At 34.2% G+C, this 21112-nt stretch overlaps 1 protein-coding gene across 2 annotated transcripts in view; it reads right to left on the reverse strand.

Annotated features, from left to right (window-relative positions):
* LOC101897309 (breast cancer anti-estrogen resistance protein 1) overlaps positions 1-21112 on the reverse strand; it is a 175561-nt gene that overhangs the window by 18238 nt on the left and 136211 nt on the right. For both annotated transcript variants that reach the window (XM_059118948.1, XM_059118949.1), the window contains exon 3: positions 18167-18517. In XM_059118948.1, coding sequence (XP_058974931.1) covers positions 18167-18517 — 351 coding nt within the window. The remainder of the gene's footprint in view (positions 1-18166; positions 18518-21112) is intronic.

The raw sequence follows: 21112 nt of genomic DNA on the forward strand, positions 1-21112 counted from the left end.
AAGATCGGTTCAGATATAGCTATAGCTTCCATATATATTATTCGTCCGATTTGTTACCCACAGCCGTAATGTGCACTCCGTAACAACGATATTCAGGGAAATATATCAAATACAGCTCAGAAATATCTTTGCCAAATTTTATTGAGATCGGTTCCGATTTGGATATAGCTCCCATATATATCTTTATCCGATTTCAAATTAATTGTGCACCAAATGGGTAATACAAGTCCGAATTTAAAATATACAAATGCTCCGGCATATTTAGCCCTTTGAACTTTAAGTTATAATCATAGCGTGTATGATTGAATTCTCCCATAAAAATGTTTAATTGTTATGCGCAGCTCTACTAAATTAGCAAAGTGGTGTAGGGTATCATAAAGTCGGCCCCGACCGACTTTAAGGCTTTCTTTACTGTTTTTTTTTTTTTTTTTGAAAATTTGGACCTTTTGTGGAGAAGGAGCGGACCGATATTGCCCATCTCCGACCTCGTCTTAATTTTTATAATTAATAATAATTTATTTTTTAGCTGCAAAAATTTTTGTATATTATTTTAATGTAACTGCATCCTGTCATACCCTCCCTTAAGAACTTCCAGCAATTACGAACGTCAATTTCCATTCAATTATGAAATTGTTGTGTATTTTTTTTTTGTTTTCTTTGAAGAAAATTAAAACGAAAACACATGACTCGCAGAATTGTTCTACGCTCCACCCTCAATTTATTATTGCTGGCCTTTGAGACAACAACCAACAATGAAAACAGCTGTCTGATTTGTTCTGCTTCGTTCGCCATTCATATTTTCATTAATTTTCATTTAATCATAAAATGACTGACGAACCAGCCACTCTGGACTTGTTTTCTTTTTTTTTTCAAAAAAGGCCCATCCCAGTTTTATTAACGAAAAAAAAAATAAAGAAAAATATTTTTCCAACCTAAATTAGTCTATTGTCGGTGGCTGTCCTTTGTCAGGATAAGTTACTTGAGTTTTTTTTTTTTTGATAAAAATTTATTCTTTTCATGTCATCCTTAATAAAGTTATAAAGTTGTGTGTTGTGAACACCATTTATAGTTTTTACTTCTCTCAATGGCTTTTGTTTTTGTTTTTGCTGTCTGGTTTCCTCCAATTAGGGAGTGGTAAGAAGAAAGGTTTGTTCACCGATTGAGCAATGAAAGGAAGAGAAAGTTCTTCTTCTTCTGAGCTTGTTTTATGTGGCGAAAAAGTTTTGATTTATTATTACGTACTGTCTAACAGTCGAACTGCCTTGACTAAATTGACCTGTGCTATTTTTTAGTTTTTTGTTTTTGATAAGGCTCTTATTTTGCTGATAATATAGGGGATTTTTGAGTTGCGAATATTTCACTTGGGGGAGATTATATTCACTGTAGGTATGTCACAAAGTATTTATAATGTGTGGTGAAAATGTATACGTGCCGATACTGGTGTTCTCGAACAAAATAATATTTTATTTCATTTTTATTATTATTATCTTTTTTTTGGAAAGATCGTGGTTCAATTCACACAAATATACCGAATATCGGAAATAACGACGAATACTTAGGGATGTTACAAATGGGAGGGTATAAAAATTTCCTGGATTGAAAAAGAATTTTAAAAGTCCATGATTTAATAGATTCAAATCCTGAAAAATATCACAAATAAACCAAGGGACTGATGATGATTGGTGGCCCTTTCCGAAAACATGGTATTTTCGGCCGTAATTCCTAGAAAAGGTTGCCATATTTCTCTACTAATAAATATGTTTTTTTATGAAAACAACAAATATGGGATTAAGCCGAACTATTTTGCAACAACACCGTATAAGGCTTTAAAAAATATTTTTAAAAACTCTGGATTTGATCTCCCAAAGGCTTCCAAAACATATTTGTAAAAATCCACAATTTGGTATCTTCCATGATTCCATGATTTGGAACCTAAAAGAATATGTTTTCATACCCTACACCACAAGGTGGTCAGGGTATTATGTCTTTGTGCATTTGTTTGTAACAGGCAAAAGGAAACGAGATAGACCCATAGTTCCTTTTGATGATCTGCATAGAATCACTTTCTGAGTTGATTTATGCATGTCAGTCCGTCCGTCTGTCCGTCTGTCCGTCCGTCCGTCCGTCCGTCCGTCTGTCCATGTATTCTTGTGTACAAAATGCAGGTCGCATTTATTATCCGATTGAGATGAAAATTTGCAAACAACATTTGTTTGGCCCAAGGACGAACCCTATTGAAATTGGAGATAATCGGTAAAAATTTAGATATAGCTCCCATACATATCTTCGTCCGATTTGCCTTTTATTGTGCACCAAACGTGTAATATCAGCCCGAATAGTATGGAATTTTGCACATACAACCAAATTAGGCCTGAAAATAAGTATGCCAAATTTTATCGAAATCGGTTCAGATATAGCTATAGCTCCCATATATATTGTTCATCCGATATGTTATTTTTGTCCTTCGCAGTCGTAATATGCACTCTGTAACAACAATATTTGGGGAAATATATCAAATGCAGCTCAGAAATACCTTTGCTGAATTTTATCGAGATCGGTTCAGATTTGGATATAGCTCCCATATATAACTTCGTCCGATTTACCATTTATTGTGCACCAAACGTCTAATATTTGTCCAAATGGGATGGAATTTGGCATATACGACCGAATATAGTCTAGAAGGTAGTATGCCAAATTTGGTGAAGATCGGTTCAGATATAGTTATAGCTCATATATATATTGTTCATCCGATTTATTGTATTTGTTACCCACAGCCGTAAAATGCACTCCATAACAACGATATTCAGGGAAATATATCAAATACAGCTCAGAAATATCTTTGCCAAATTTTATCGAGATCGGTTCAGATTTGGATATAGTTCCCATATATATTTTTATCCGATTTCATATTAATTTCGCACCAAATGGTGGTATGATCTACTTCAAATAAATTCTTTTGTTACGGTAGCTCTACTAAATATGATTAGTGGTGTAGGGTATCATATAGTCGGCCCCCTCGTTTTTTGACTTTTCCTTACTGGTTAAAAATTATGTTGTTTTTTTTTCAACTATAACAATTCAAATTTAATCAGAATTAGATTTTTCCCTTCTTTTTTTTTCAGAAATGAAATTGTGAGAAACTACATATATAAAATTAAGTATAATAAAATGTGTATCTTAAGTTTCAAGCCTAATCACATTACAAAAATACGTTACTTTTTCAAGACGCCAAAAAATTAAGTGTCATTTAACATAAGTTCCCAATAAAAAAACTTCGTAGCCTCTGTTTATTTGCAGATATCTGCTCTCCGTTTACAAACAAGCATTGTCATTCTCATCATTACAAAAATAACAAAAATAAAAACAACAAACTTTAAATGCAATGTCTGCATTTTACGAAACTCCCCCCATTAAAAAAACAACAACACAAATTTGATTTGTCAATGTTTACGGAAAACTAGTAAGCCGGCTTTTCGAGTCTGCTCAGGACTGGATGATATTTATAGACGTTAGGTTTTTTTAGATTCCCAAAAAAAAAAAAAAAAAACGACCAAGCTTCAATGTCTGAAAATCATCTAAGCCATTTTTGGGATAGCAACGAACGCTACCCCCACATTAATCCACAAACAACAACAAGATGGAGTAGTTGAAAACAACAACACATTTAGTGACATATTTTAGTCACCATCACAGTAGACATGATCAAATTGACGACAGGATTTTCTTTGTTTTGTTTTCCTCAAAGGTTGGTTAAAGAGTTTTCTTACAAATAAAAAAACAAGTAACAAAGCTGTAAGTTCGCCCGGGTCGAACTTTGAATACCCTTCACCATTTGGAACGAATTTGGCAATTTTCAAAAAAAAAAAGAATCCGTTAAAAATGCTGTTAAAATCTTAAAAAATACCGAATGTAGCCATTATATTAGGGTCTATACGACGAGGTGGACCTACATACACCATTGTTATATTCAAATGCGAAACTTGAAAAAAAATCGGTGAATAATGTAGCTAAAATCATCAATAGGGAGGTACTATTATATGGGGGCTACACCAAAACGTGGACCTGCGCAGACGTTATATTAGGGTCTATACGACGAGGTGGACCTACATACACCATTGTTATATTCAAATGCGAAACTTGAAAAAAAATCGGTGAATAATGTAGCTAAAATCATCAATAGGGAGGTACTCTTATATGGGGGCTATACCAAAACGTGGACCTGCGCAGACCATTTTCTGTCATAGGCCGAAGTATCCATTACTAACTTTAAATACCAAATTTTAAACAATTTCGGAGAATAATGTCGCTAAAATTATCAAAATACCGAATATCGGGAGGTACCGTTATATGAAGGCTTACGAAGACGTGGACCTGCACGGGCAATTTTCTGCCTTGGGCTGTAGTATCCATTGCGAACTTCAAATACCAGATTTGAAACAATTCCGGTGAATAATGTCGCTAAAAATAATCACAATTCCAAATATCGCGAGGTACAATATCGAATATCGCGAGGTATCGCGATACCAAAACGTGGACCTACATGGCTCATTTTCATTACTAAAAGTCCTGCAGACATAATATACATTTGAGTAAAATTTTATCAACCTACTTCATTTCGTTCGGAAGCTAGAGTGATTTCCACAGACGGACGGACATCTCTAAATCGACATCGAGTTTTATGCTGATCAAGAATATATATAATTTGTGGGGTCTAAAATATATATTTCTAGTTGTTACACACGGAATGATAAACTTAATATACCCTCCATACTATGGTGGAGGGTATAAAAAATACAGAATTGAAAAAAAGCCTTAAAAGGAGTAGTACCAAAAGTAGGAAAAGAAGCAGATGATGCCATTGTTCAGCTGTGTGCCATAGAAGAGAAAAAAGACAGTTATCAGGAGGATGTATGCCAAGAGATGCAAACAGTTAGGTTTCTGGGGGCCTACTTGATTTGCCATTTCGAGTTACAACAAATTTGTAGTTGTTTCACCCAAACAAAACGAAAAGAGGCAAAAAAGAAAACCAACAAACAAAACACAAATTAAGTAACTTGGCCAATGATGGCGAACAGTGGATTCAAAAGAGCTTCATTGGTGTATTTTTTTTTAAGAACAACAAATATTTTTTCTTGAAGGAACAACAACAACAAATCTTGAATTTGTTGGAAATTATTTTTGTAAGAATATTTTTTCCGGCAACAACAGGGGCACAAAATGTGGATTTTTAATGTTATTTTTCCAATTGCTATCAGAGCTACATAAGGTTGATTTTTTAAGTCTGTTATTCAAGGATCCTCAGAGCCAAAAAATCAAGGAATTTAAAAGAATATATTTTCAGGGACTCTCAGAACTAGAAAACGTGGAGGACTTTTATAAATATTATGGTTTTTATGAATATTTTTTTTTCAAAGCTTCAAGGGTTTTTTTCAAGAACACTCAGAGACTCAAGAAGTGATTTTGCTGAAATAGTTTCTGAAGGACCCTAAGAGCTATAAGACTTGAATTTTTCAAAGACTCGAATTTGAAAAATTTCGAATTAAAAAGACAAAAATTTTCAAGTATCTCCCCGGAGTCAAAAAATGTGGAATTTTTAATGAAATTTTTCAGAGTCAAAAAAGTCCTCCGAGCCATAAACGACGATTTTTCAAGGACACATAGAGACACAAACCCAGAGATTTCTAAAAAATTTAAATCTTTTTAAAAATATCTTAAGTTTTTTTTTTAATTTTTCAAAATTTTTTTTAATAATTTTATAAAATCAAGAAAAGTTTGAAAATAATCTAAAAATTTGTTTTAAAAATTTCAGAATTTACGGCTCTCCAATAAAATTTTTTGACAACAAGAAAGCAAAGGCTGTAGTCTTGGGAGCCGATCATGTGATACCCTACAACACTTCAATTTATTGGAAAACCCTCCTATTTTGAAAGAATGGAGGACATTTTATAAGAACTCTATGGTATTCTTTCAAAATAGGAGGGTTTTCCAATATTTTAATCTTTTTAAAAATATCTTAAGTTTTTTTTTTAATTTTTCAAAATTTTTTTTAATAATTTTATAAAATCAAGAAAAGTTTGAAAATAATCTAAAAATTTGTTTTAAAAATTTCAGAATTTACGGCTCTCCAATAAAATTTTTTGACAACAAGAAAGCAAAGGCTGTAGTCTTGGGAGCCGATCATGTGATACCCTACAACACTTCAATTTATTGGAAAACCCTCCTATTTTGAAAGAATGGAGGACATTTTATAAGAACTCTATGGTATTCTTTCAAAATAGGAGGGTTTTCCAATAAATTGAAGTGTTGTAGGGTATCACGTGATCGGCTTCCAAGACTACAGCCTTTGCTTTCTTGTTGTCAAAAAATTTTATTGGAGAGCCGTAAATTCTGAGCTTTTTAAAACAAATTTTTAGATTATTTTCAAACTTTTTATGATTTTATAAAAATTATTAAAAAAAAATTTGAAAAATTAAAAAAAAAACTTGAGGCATTTTTAAAAAGATTTAAATTTTTTAGAAATCTCTGGGTTTGTGTCTCTATGTGTCCTTGAAAAATCGTCATTTATGGCTCGGAGGACTTTTTTGACTCTGAAAAATTTCATTAAAAATTTTTTATCTCAATCCAAGATTCCAACAGAGGCCTCAAAAACAAATTTCAGGTTTCCAGCGCTATCCCTTCACCCAATACCCAATTTAGTAACATTAAATATTTTTCGTACAAATGTAGGACGCATTTTCCAAACCATCGTCAAATCTCAGCAATCAAAATATTAAATTTCGAATTTTATTTCCATTCCTACACCCAATGCTAAATTTAGTACCATTTTGTAATTTTCGTACACATTTCCGAAACCACATTCATATATCCAGGCTACACATGAACAGCTATACTAATACCAAATTTCAGATTTAAAGCACTATATGTTTACGCAATACTAAATTGTACAAAATATAGTACTATTTAGTACTCTTTATACAATTATAGTACATACATCCGAAACCAACACCAAAAGATACCTCATTACCAAAATTTGGGATACCAGCTCTAACCCTTCACCCAATACCAAATTAAGTACTACCCTTAGGTATTTTTCGTACAATTATAGTACTCATTTCCAAAATCACCTCCATATGTCCAAGCTACACATGAACAGCAACCCTAACACCAAATTTCAGATTTTAAGCACTCTTTGTTACCGCAATACCAAACTCTACCAAATGCTAGTGCTATTTAGTACTTTTCGTACACACGTAGTACACATATCCAAAACTGCATCTCTATTTCAATCCCAGATACCAACAGAGAGCTCAATACAAAATTTCGGGATTCCAGGTCTATTCCTTCACCAAATACAAAAATTTTGTACTTTTTAATACCTTTTGTACAATTATGGGAAGCATTACCAAATGATCGCCTAATTTCAAACAAATATAGCATCAGTTATCACAATATCAAAATTTCAGAATTTTATATCTATCCTAATACCAAATGTAGTACTTTTCGTTCAATTAAAGTGCACATTTCCGAAACCACCTCCAAATGTCCAGACTACATATATACAGCGACTCTAATACCAAATTTCTGATTCTAATCACTACCTGTTTTCGAATACCAATTGTACGAAATTTCTTCAAAAATTTCGTACTCTTCGTACAATTATAGTACACATTTTCGAAACCCTCTATCCAACATCCATATGTCCAGGCTACACATAAGCATCGATCGTAATACCAAATTTCAGATTTCAAGCACTATCTCTTTACCCAATATCAAATTGTACCAAATATAGTACCATTTAGCACTTGTAGTACACACTTCCAAAACAACCTCTTTATAACAAACCTACCACCTAGGTGGACGCCAAAACAAGATTTCTAAATTCCAGCTTCATTCGTTTGCCCCAAAGCAAGCTTTTCCAAATTTAGTACTATTTAGTACAGTTCATACACTAAAGTACACATTTCCAGTACCACCTTCAGCCAACTTTCTTTCCAACATTGATGCCCATCCCAAATTTAATTTTTTTTTGCTTTATCCGTTCAAATAATACCAAATGGTACCTTAGATGATGTATCTTAGAAGTTAGGCACCATTTTCAACTTTTCGCAACCTTAAAGTTCGAATTTCCAATAATGCTTTGATGCACTTATCCTACACTCCATCAATGAGGTCTATTCCAAATTATAGAATTCTATGTTATTGTCTAATACAAAGTATTAAATTTTTAGTACATTTTGGTACGTTTCGTTTTTTTTAGTACGAATTTCCAAAATCCACACCAACGCACCAAGACTGATCGTGGTGCAAAATTTCAAGATGCAAATCAGAAATGTTTGTTTCTGGTCCATTTCAATACCTTGCGACTTATATTCTGACCTTAGCTCCAACTCCATGCAAAATTTCACGTGGATCGGGCCATAATTGGGACCTGTAGCGTGATTACGAATTAACGTGGACAGAGGAGCAGACGGGCGGCCTCAGCTCAGCGAAATAGGAAGATCCATAATTAACATCGTGGGTCTAGAACCAATATTTCGCAGTGTTACAATTCTTGTGGGGCATTAAAATCCACGAACAGTTCATAATTATTTTTTTTTTTGAATTTTTATATAAGGTCTACCTGTGACCTTCGTTCCAAACCTAAAAAAAATCATCCTCGCCTACCACACTGTGGCATGTGGATTTTTTCAAGCTATTCCATCGAAGATCTCGACATCGTTTGTCGAACACTAAAACATTGGAAATCACCCGTAATGGGTTGACATAACTGGCAACAGTTTAGCAGACACATTACTGACCATATGTGGGCTCAAGGAACTAGGTTGCCACACAAATCGTCGGTGGTGGTAGCCAGCCCACTGACATCTAAGGAAACTTGTTGCAACCAGCCAGCCAGCCAACCATGCAAGCAAACGTCACTGCAACCGAATGTCACATATTGCAACTGTAAATGTCGTACCATAGGCCAGCATCTGATCTGGGGGGGAGGGCGGTGCTTGAAAAATTTCCGAATTTCAAATAATATCTGAATGGGTAATGTCTGTGTTATGGAAATCGCTTGCAGTTTTTTGCTCAATGGTCGTTGTTGTTGTTTTTGTTTTTTGTTTTTTTCCTCAAATCGTGCTTAGCAGAGGCGTGTTATGTTTAACACAATTTACATTTCCGCTCTAAATTCTAAGAAGTAGAGGTTAGCTGTGGTCTGTGTGTGTGTGTGTCTGATTTTTTTTTTTTTTTATCAATTTGTGTCTGCCTCGGCAATAAGAACAACAACAACAACAACAAGATCGGAATGAAGTAGGCATGAATCAAAACACGTTTCATTCATTTATTTATTTAATGTCTCATTCATTTGTTCGTTGGTTCGTTCATTCATTCATTCATAAAAAGCAATGAGCATTCGTATGCATGCAGTTTGGTTGGTCCGTCTGTCTGCCGGTCGATTGGACGGACGGACGGAGCCGACATAAGACAACTGCCGATTGTGGATCCATTCAGTAACTCCAAGTACATGCAAACATACATGTGATTAAAATAAAGAACAACTTGGGGATAAGTGTGGTTGGCTGGTTTGGAATCCGCACCTCCATTCATGGATTTTAGTTACCCCTCCCCTGTCTTAAATCTTAACCTCCTTTCCTTGAATTGAACTTCCCTTCCCACTTCACAAAATCCACTCTATGAATCTCTGATTTTTATTACCCTCCATTGTCTCTCCCTCCCCCACCTTCCCACCGCACACAATTTCAAAAACTCAACCTAACAACTTCTTATACCAAATAATCCATTCTATCTGATGGCTGCCACAAGATTAGGTCTCCCTCCGTTTTGAATTCTCTTTTAATAGGATTTTCCGTTCTACACAATTGAATTTTATTAACCGCTTATTAACCAACTTATTTGCCAGCAATTCTATGGCCAAGTCAAAGTAGGCGTAGGAGTTGCTGTTTTTTTTTTCAAAATTTATTTGACTCCATGTGCGTGTCGAAAATTTATTTCGAATGCATTCGAATGATGAAAAATTCGTTTTTGATTGCTTTCGATTTGTGATTTCCTTTCCAGTTTGGATTTTTTTAAAGAAAACAAAAAATATACTTACTTGATTATATAATCCAATTGACGTATTGACATGACGACGACGGACAAAGTGCACAAAATGTGTGGGCATTCTGTGTGTGTGTGTCTTGGAATCACTTTTTCTTAAGAATTTTGTGTGGATTTTTTTTGTTTTGCAATTTCGTGTTGAGAATTGTTGACACATTCTCTCTAAGGGCAAGTGAAGTAATCCGGAGATGTACTCGAGGAAAAAATAAAAGCAGTAGGGATAACATAAGGTAATTATTTTAATTTTAATGATATGAAACTTCTTCTCAATTTGGCATCTCTAAAGTCACTGTTTCCGTGGATCAGGCTGGCCTGGCTAATAAAACTGTGCTACAAAATTTAACTTTTTCGATTATTACAGGAAAAATCCAGTAGATTAGAAAAGTAGAACTTAAAATATAAGGCAGATGCTTCGGGGATTTTCCCTTCAAGTTTCCATTTTTCTAAGTTTTTTCAAACTCTCCGATTAAGATTATAACCCTCAAACGAGCCAGCAAAGGCTTTGGCCTTTACTTCAAAATATTGGGAGGTACCGTTATATGGGGACTATACCAAAACGTGGACCTATACATACAATGTTTCGCCACACGAACTAGGACCCATTATGACTCACAAATACAAATTTTTAGACAAATCCGTGAAAAAATGTGGCAAAAATAATCAAAATACCGAATATCGGGAGGTACCTTTATATGGGGGCTATACCAAAACGTGGACCTATACATGCAATGTTTTGCCACACGTACAGGGACCCATTATGATCTACAAATACCAATTTTCAGACAAATCCGTGAAAAAATGTGGCATAAATCATCAAAATACCGAATATCGGGAGGTACCGTTATATGGGGACTATACCAGAACGTGGACCGATATATCTCATTTTCAATACCAACCATCCTAGACACAATGCAAATAGCTCTGCTAAATTTTGGAGCTCTACGTCAAATAATGTGGGCTGTATCGTGATTTCAACAGACAGACAGACGGACAGACAGACAGACAGACGGACATCGTTAAATCGACTTAGAATTTTATGCTGATTATGAATATATATACTTTATGGGGTCTACGACGAATATTTAAGGATGTTACAAACGGAATGACAAAGTTAATATACCCTCCTTTCCAAGGTGGAGGTTATAAAAAGGGAGGTACCATTATATGGGGCTCTACCAAAACGTGGACCTATATGGCCCATTTTCAATACCAAAAGTCCTGTAAACATAATATACATTTAAGTAAAATTTTATCAACCTACTTAATTTTGTTCGGGAGCTAGAGTGATTTCCAGAGACGGACGGGCATCGCTAAATCGACATAGAATTTAATGAGAGATGGGTGAGATGAAACAACTGCAACCAACTTCAGATTGCTGTCATTTTCAAGCCACTCGTTCGACAGCTGTTAAAATTATTCCAGTGACAGTTCATTATATTGTTTACAAGCGTACAAAAGCATTTTGGTGAGAATTTTTCAGGAAAAAAAGTTATTCGTGATGGAATTAAAGCGTGATCGTGTGATTTCTTTATATTTGGCTGGAAAACCACAAGTGGCTATCTTTGGAGCTCTCCAGCATTTAAATGTGTATAAATCTTTTGTGTCTCGTACCATCGCTCGTTACCGTGATACTGGTAGCCTAGCCCGACGTCAAGGAATTGGACGGAAGAAATCGTTCGAAAAGTAAAGAAGCGGTTCGAAAAATGGCTCGTGAGCTGAACATATCGCAACATTCAATTCGGCAAATATTGAAAAATGAGCTCGGGGTAAAGCCATTGAAATTGCAAAAAGTGCAAGAACTTACACCGCAACAGAAAGAAAACAAACTCGAAAGAGCTAAAGAGTTGCTTCGTTTGGCCAAAGGGGTGAACTTGCCGCGTCACAGCGGCCTAAAAATGGCTCGTGAGCTGAACATATCGCAATATTCCATTCGGCAAATATTGAAGAATGAGCTCGGGGTAAAGCCATTGAAATTGCAAAAAATGCAAGAACTTACACCGCAACAGAAAGAAAATAGACTCAAAAGAACTAAAGATTTGCTTCGCTTGGCCGAAAGTGTTGAACTGCCGAATTTGGTATTCTCCGATGAGAAAATATTCGTTTTCCAGTAGTTTGTAAAGAAACAAAATTATCGTGTTTACATGTCAAACAGGTCAGCTGAAAATATGCACCTTCGGTAGGCCACCTGAACTTAAGCGATGATGTTGTGGGCCGCCATAACAGCCGTTGATCCCTTGCCGCTCGTATAAATCGACCGTGGCATCAGAATAAATGCCGAATATTATAGCGAAAATATTCTGGAGGGTGTATTAAAGCCTTGGGCACGCAAACATTTTGGCCGCAGACCTTGGACATTCCAACAGGACGCAGCACCATTGCACTCAGCACGCGCCACCCAAGAATGGTTACAAAATGAGGTTCCTCGCTTCATTTCCAGCGCACAATGACCACCAAAATCTCCGGATAAGAATCCGTTGGACTATTGTGTCTGGAGTATTTTAGAAAGCAAGGTTGGCACTAAAAAATACCAAAGTGTCGATCACCTCAAGCAAGCCCTTCGCCGGGAATGGGCCAAAATACCGCAGACCAACATTCGGGCAGCGTGTGACGATTTCATTGACCGTTTGAAGGCCATAATTCGTGCTAAAGGTGACCTATTCGATAAAATCTAAACTTATTCTAATTTTTTTTTGCTTTCATTATGGCGTTTGACTTTGTTGCAGTTTTTTTATCTCACCCTGTATAGTTACTGAGTTCCTGAGCCCCAAAATAAGAACTTAGGGTTAGAGGGAAAGTCAACAGCATATCGTATACTAACTTTCAAACAGATATCTTCATTATTTTGGTAAATATTTGTGTTGTAAATAAATCGAAAAAATGGGTGGGTCTATATTTCTTTCCATAAAAAACCTAACTCCGAGTATGACGAACCGATTTGCATATTTTTTTCGGCAAAAGCCGATCTTTTCTGATTCAATTACCAACGAACAACAATTGATTTTTATAAATATAGGTAAGTGAAAATTTTCTGTTTACCGCAAATGTAATGCGTTTCAATGCCAAGGCAAAATCTCACGAAATACTTAAATTTTAGAGGAAAGTGCTAAAGGAAGAAAAATTCTAGATCAGATTTTAATATAAGTCATCAAAGATAAGAATTCTCAATTTCTATTATTTAACAACAAAATATTTGGATCAATGTTGCAAAAAAAAAAAAACCCCGAAGATATTTCCTATTTTTTTCGATCTATGCTTCACTTTCTTTCTTAGACTTCGTGATTGAAAGTAAAATAAAATTTCGTTTTAGGCAAAAAGTCTCAAAAGAAGAATTATTCTACACAAAATTTCATTGTCAATCTCAGAATAAACCATATATCTACATTTACTTGTTTTTAAGAAAATTCAATTCGGGATTTATTGTGAAAATTTATGCGTTTACATATTTTTACCGCAAGACGTTTCCATTCTAGGTTAAAATCTCCCTAAACACTTAATTTTTTGGAGAAGGTGTCAAAGAGAGAAATATTCTAGATCAAATTTCATTGTGAGTCTCCAAACAAAAGAAATGTGTAAACTTAATATGGACCTTAGCAAAATGTAACCAATTTTGAAAACTCCGATAAATTTAGCACTTTTTCAGATATCGCTTGAAATTTGAGTATAATTTCACCAGAAGTTGTACTCTCTATTATTCTTACTTTCTTCTTTTGCGATAGGGCTCAATGCATTAAAACCTAACCTTTCATAAAATGCAACTAACATTTTTTCTCGAGTGTCTCTGCATACATCACATGCAATGCCAACCAAGTGATATGCTTATGGCGACTGGGCTAACAATTCATAGATTATGTTGTGCATGCCTGCGGTTTGTTGGAATGTGTGTGTGTCCGAGTATCTGTAGTACATTGCGATACGACGGTGTTTTGTACAGTTCAACAGTCCAGAAGTATTGTAATTATTACAATTTGTTAAGTCTTTTTTTAAGTGGATTATGTGTTGTTATTTGTATGTTTTTTGAGTGATTGTTTTTCTTGACTTTTGAAATGTGTGTCAAATACATTTTTTTCTTTCTAGCTTTTTTTGGAAAGGAGTTTTTTTTTCTTCATTGTTATCTGCTCGCTGTAATTTATGGAATTTCAGATTTACAGAGAAGGGGAAAGGGGAGGGGGGGGGAGGGCATTTAGCAACTGCCTATAATTTAGGGTTTAAGGCAAAATATGTGAATACGAATTTGGCGGGGAATTATGGTAAAAAGTCCAACATCGTCATAAGCTTTCAATTACAGCAATTTTGTTTAATACAAAAGGAAAAAATAAATTAATATGGGAGGTATGATAAGTGAGCGAGGATGAATATGAGTTAAAAAAAAAACATTTTTTAAAAACTTGGCATTGCCAATTTTCCTTGAAGTCACATTACCATTTGATAACTTTCCAATTGAACCTGTTTGAGTTTTTCCAAACACTCCTTGTTAATTGCTTTTTGAAAATAAATTAAGAAAAATCATAAAAAACCCCATTACAATTATCACGCAATTATCAATTTATTTTATTTAATTATTTAATTAATTAATTTAATTAAATAATTAATGTTATTAATTAATTAATTTTTAATTAATTAATTCTATTTTATTTTTTTTTATTAAAAAAAAATTAAAAAAAAAATTAAAATTAAATTAAAATTAAATTAAATTAAAATTTATTATTTATTATTTTTATTTTATTATTATTATTATTATTATTATTATTATTTTCATTATTTAAAATTAAATTAAATTAAATTAAAAACTTAAAATTAAAAAAAAATAAAAAAAATTAAAAAAAATTAAAAAAATTATTAAAAATTATTAAATTTTTTTTAAATTAATTAATTAATTTTTAATTAATTTAATTATTATCAATTCCAGCAAAAACATAAACAAATCATTGACATTTCTTTCCATGCAACACACACACACAAAAACTAGTAGCTCTAGAAAATTTCAAGTGCAAATAACTGAATTAAATGTCTTCAAAAAAAAAAAAAAAACAAAAATATTTCACATAACATATGGATTGAAGAGGCTTGGTGGATTCTGGTCTGGTATTTGCCAGCAGTAAATTATGTTGGCACAAATTGACTCCTTTCACTTGTAATTCCAGACATGCAGACATGGTCGGCATGTGGATGACGCTGATGCTGATGATCATGATAATGTGGATGCTGATCACCATCGTCATCATCAAAGATCTGCATTAACATGACTTAAAAATTTGTAAACGAAAAAATGCAGTAAAAAAGGCGCCACAATTTTGCAAACATTGCAAGGCGTTGTTAATGAGCCACACAAGCCGACCGGTTGCTGGCCCTATCCCCCGATGCAAAAAGAGCCAACAACAATGAAAAAATAAAAAAATTATGATGTTCCTCAGGAATCTCGCCTGCCAACCAGCTAGCCATGTGTTGTTTGGTTGGCATAAAGTCAACGCCAGACGGAGAAGAAGTAAAAGACCGATACAAAAAGACTTTCACACTCCATGTCTCTTTGGGTATTTTGTAAAATGGCAATGAAAGAATTTGTTTTTTTTTTTTTGAGATGCATCATCCGAGTTTTGTGCGTGTCTCAAAAATTACCATAAAAGTGGTGTGGAGATATAAAAGGTATGTATGAAAAAAAAAATACACTCAAGGGAAATAGAAATTAAAGTCCTGACAAATTTAAGACGTTTCCATTCAAAGACAAAGTTTGCCCAAAAATTTCAAGGAAAGTGTTAAATTTCGAGGAAAGTGTTAAAGGAAGAAATATTCCAGATTAGATTTCGATGTAAGTCACCAAAGAGAAAGAAAGAGAAATTCTCTTTTTCAATTACAAATCAACAAAATATCTGTATTAATGTTACCAAAAGCGCGAAACTATTTAATATTTTTTTGATCAATTTTTCCTCTGTCTTTTTAGTCTTCAGACAAGAAAGAAGAGAAACAAGAACGTCTAGAATAAAAAAATATTCCACACAAAATTTCACTGTTAATCTCTGAGTAAACTATATAAAAAAGAATAATAAAATAAATAAAATAAGAAAAAAATCTGTAAAATTAAAATCCTTAAAAATTCTCTTAAAATCTTAAAAATACCGAATTGAGCCGTATATTGGGGTCTATACGACGACGTGGACCTGCATACGCAACTTTTGTCATAAGCCCACACAGACAATTTTCTTGCATAGGATGTAGTATCCATTACGAACTTTAAATCCAAAATTTGAAATAATTCCGGCAAAGAATGTCGCTAAACTCATCAAAATACCGAATATCGAGGAGTACCGTTATATGGGAGCTATACGAAGACGTGGACCTGCACAGACAATTTTCTGTCATAGGTTGTACTATTCATTATGAAATTCAAATACCAAATGTGAAAAAAGTTCCGGTTAATAATGTCGCTAAAATCATTAAAATTCCGAATATCGGCAGGTACCGGGGACTATGGGGACTATACGAAGACATGAACCTACATGGCTCATTTTCTGACTTAAGCCGTAGTATCTATTACGAACTTTAAAAATTAATTTTGAAATAATTCCAGTTAATAAAGTCGCTAAAATCATCAAAATACCGCATATCGGGAGGTACCGTTATATAGGGGCTATACGAAGACATGGACCTACATGGATCATTATCGAACTTAAGTCGTAGTATCTAATACGAACTTTAAATATTATTTTTGAAATAATTCCGTTTAATAATGTCGCTCAAATCATCAAAACACCGCATATCGGGAGGTACCGTTATATAGGGGCTATACGAAGACATGGACCTATATGGCCAATACCAAAAGACCTGCAGACATAATACACATTTGAGTAAAATTTTATCAACCTACTTCATTTCGTTCGGATGCTAGAGTGATTTCCACAGACGGATAGTCGGACGGACATTGATAAATCGACATAGAATTTCTTGCTGGTGAAGAATATATATACTTTGTGGGGTCTAAAATGTATATTTCGAGGCGTTACAAACGGAATGACAAACTTAATATACCCTCCATACTATGGTGGAGGGTAAAAAAATTAAAATCAGTTAAATATTTAATTAAAATCTTAAAAAAGTGTAGCTAAAATCATCAAAGTACCGATACATGGTGGCCATACGAAGACAGTTTTCTGTCACAGGCTGTAGTACACATTACGAACTTCAAATACGAAATTCCACAAAATTTCGATGAATATTGTACCTAAAATCGTTAAAGAACGGAATATAGGGAGATATCGATATATAGGAGCTACACGAAGACCTGGACCTGCATAGACAATTTTCTGTCACAGGCTGTAGTACCTATTAGGAATTTCAAATACGAAATTCCACAAAATTTCAATGAATATTGTACCTAAAATCGTTACAGAACGGAATATAGGGAGATAACGATATATAGGGGCTACACGAAGACCTGGACCTGCATAGACAATTTTCTGTCACAGGCTGTAGTACCTATTAGGAATTTCAAATACGAAATTCCACACAATTTCGGTGAATATTGTACCTAAAATCGATAAAATACGAAATATATGAAGGTACTGATATATGGGGCCAATGCGAAGATGGTTTGTGTTTAATATTTTTTTGCTTTTGAGACTTCCTGTCTAACACGAAATTGATTGTTCCTTTCATGCATCAGATTCTATTTCCCCGAAAAGTTGTGTTTAAAATCGTTTCCCAGAAATATTGAATATTTTGTTTTGAGTGTTGTTCCTCCCAAAAAGAGAGAGAGAGAGAGAAACGCATAAAAACCTTAGCATAAGTAACCAAACATGAAATGAAGAAATTTCCTTCATCTCATGTTGGTCGGTTGGCGGCTGATGATGTTATTTTACCGCCAGACATTGCTGGATTATTTTTTTTATTTTTTCACAGCAAAATTTTTCCTGCTTTCCTTCTGGTTGTCAGTCAGTAGCCACTGCTATTTGCCAGCAGGCTACCTACCTGGACAACATGCAATATATGTCGATGGAATCTACAGTTTTTTTTTTCAAGAGCTACATATGTATACATTTATAGGTATATGCAAGTCAAATGGTTTTGAACTTACCTTGTTGGGTGACACATGCCATGACCTTCGTGTGCCATGGCGTTGCTGCAAGTTTATGGCTGATGACGATGGTGTCGATGTATTCAGTTGGGTTTGACTGGCGCTAATGCCATTGCCGGCACCAACACCACCACCACTACCGCTGGACCCAGTGCTATTTGAACTGATGCCACTGCTACCGGAACCACTTATAATCGATATATTCTCATAGATATCCGCCGAACATATGGAGCTATTCAGTGTGGCTGTACTCGCCGCCAGGGAGGGGCATGGTGACGATGAGGGCGATGGTGAAAAGCAACCGGAATCGTATGAATTATATATTCTCAAACGATTACCAGGACAAAGACCCTGTTTGTGGTGGCGCAATGGGATGTGAAATAAAAATGAGAATAAGAAAAAAAAAAACAAACATATATAAAAAAGTTAATAGCTGGTGGTTTAAGGATACTTCTTTGTTTAGTTTTAAAGCAAGTAATTTATTTAAGAGTTATTGAACATTGAATTTTAAATTCCGCCTGTCTTAAAGTTTGTTCTGTTGTTTTTTCTTCGGTGTCTTTCTTCAACCTTGAATTGCATTTAAAACCAAATGTTGTTTATTTCAATTTTGTTTATGATGAAGAAGGTTGTTTGCCTTAATTTTTTTGTCTTTTAGACTACCGAATAAACAACCATCCGACTTGAAATTTAAAATACATATTTCTCTTTGCCTTTATCCATAGTCTGACATTTTAATTGAGTAAATTGTATGATCTTGTTTCTTTTTTTACGTTGTCGGTAATGAGGAGGAAATAAAAATCACGCTGCCATTTGTTTAAATTAAACATGTGTTATTTTGCAATCAACTTGGAAAATGTTTTATTCTTCAAAAATATGATGGCATACGAAAATGTGTTTCATTTTTAAGACTTTTTAATATGCTATTAAGGCAAGAATCGAGAGTGTTTAAGGAACATAAAATATAAGTATTTTTTTCGATCTTGAGGAGATGGAAAGACATCTTTTCGAAATTTCCTTTTTATACCCTACACCGCAAGGTGGTCAGGGTATTATGTCTTTGTGCATTTGTGTGTAACAGGCAAAAGGAAACGAGATAGACCCATAGTTCCTTCTGATGATCTGCATAGAATCACTTTCTGAGTTGATTTATGCATGTCAGTCCGTCTGTCCGTCCGTCCGTCCGTCTGTCCATGTATTCTTGTGAACAAACTGCAGGTCGCATTTATTATCCAATTGAGATGAAATTTTCCAAACAACATTTGTTTGGCCCAAGGACGAACCCTATTGAAATTGGAGATAATCGGTAAAAAATTAGATATAGCTCCCATATATATCTTCGTCCGATTTGCCTTTTATTGTGCACCAAACGTGTAATATCAGCCCGAATGGTATGGAATTTTGTACATGCAACCATATTAGGCCTAAAAATAAGCATGCCAAATTTGATCGAAATCGGTTCAGATATAGCTATAGCTCCCATATATATTGTTCATCCGATTTGTTATTTTTGTCCTCCGCAGCCGTAATATGCACTCTGTAACAACAATATTTGGGGAAATATATCAAATGCAGCTCAGAAATACCTTTGCTAAATTTTATCGAGATCGGTTCAGATTTTGATATAGCTCCCATATATAACTTCGTCCGATTTACTTTTTATTGTGCACCAAACGTCTAATACTTGCCCAAATGGGATGGAATTTGGCACATACGACCGAATTGAGTCTAGAAAATTTGGTGAAAATCGGTTTAGATATAACTATAGCTCCCATATATATTGTTCATCCGATTTGTTGTATTTGTTACCCACAGCCGCAATATGCACTCCGTAACAAAGATATTCAGGGAAATATATCAAATACAGCTCAAAAATATCTTTGCCAAATTCTATAGAGATCGGTTCCGATTTGGATATAGCTCCCATATATATCTTTATCTGATTTAGAATTAATTTTGCACCAAATGAGCAATACAAGTCCGAATTTAAAAGATACAAATGCTTCGGCGTATTTAGTCCTTAAAATTTTAAATTATAATTATAATCATAGGGTGTATGATTGAATTCTCCCATAAAAACTTTTACTTGTTATGTGGAGCTCAACTAAATTAGCAAAGTGGTGTAGGGTATCATAAAATCGGCCCAGCCCGACTTTAGGACTTTCTTTACTGGTTTTCAATTCTAGTTCTTATTTCAAAATTGTTCCGCTGAGTACATCAAGAACTAATCTGACGTACAGTAGCCCCAAGCGAAACTCGTACAGTTAAAGAAAAAAAATTTATTTTTCCTATAACTTCCAAAAATAAAAATTATGTTTTTTTTTTACATTTTATTAGTACACTATGTGAGCAATTTAAAAAGCAAAAAAAAAATTAAATTCATTTAAAGTAAAAAAAAAAAATAAATAAATATTAAAATAGATCATATTTCAATACCAAAGCCAAACTCATACACTTTGTATAATTAAAAGTAATATTTTGTAGGCATTCCTTTACATTTTTTTACCATTTGTAGCCTATTTGGCATACTTTTAATAAGTTTTTTACAGAAGCTAGGTACAATTTGTTGCCATTCTTCCAACTGAGCTTTTGCAAGATATGGTATGCTGGCGGATTTTTCCATCGAGATAGCTCCATAAATTCTCTATGGGGTTTATGTCTGGACTCTGAGCTGGTGTATCCATGTCTTGGGTGCAATAATATAGCAGCTATGACCGCACTTTGTAAGCCTTGTGCTTCAGATCATTGTCTTGATAAAAAATAATAGTAAATAACAGTCATCACCAAGGCCGAGCGTTTCCTTACAGAGTGGCAAACTTTCTTTCAAAATGTTAAGGTACACAGTCTGATCCATAATACGTTTAATAAAATGCAATACACCAGCTCTAGAGGCTGAAAATGAACTCCACACCATTACTGACATACTGACATATTTTTGGCAAGGAGCGC

Source organism: Musca domestica, unplaced genomic scaffold, assembly GCF_030504385.1.
Source record: "Musca domestica strain aabys unplaced genomic scaffold, Musca_domestica.polishedcontigs.V.1.1 138, whole genome shotgun sequence".
NCBI lineage: Eukaryota > Metazoa > Arthropoda > Insecta > Diptera > Muscidae > Musca > Musca domestica.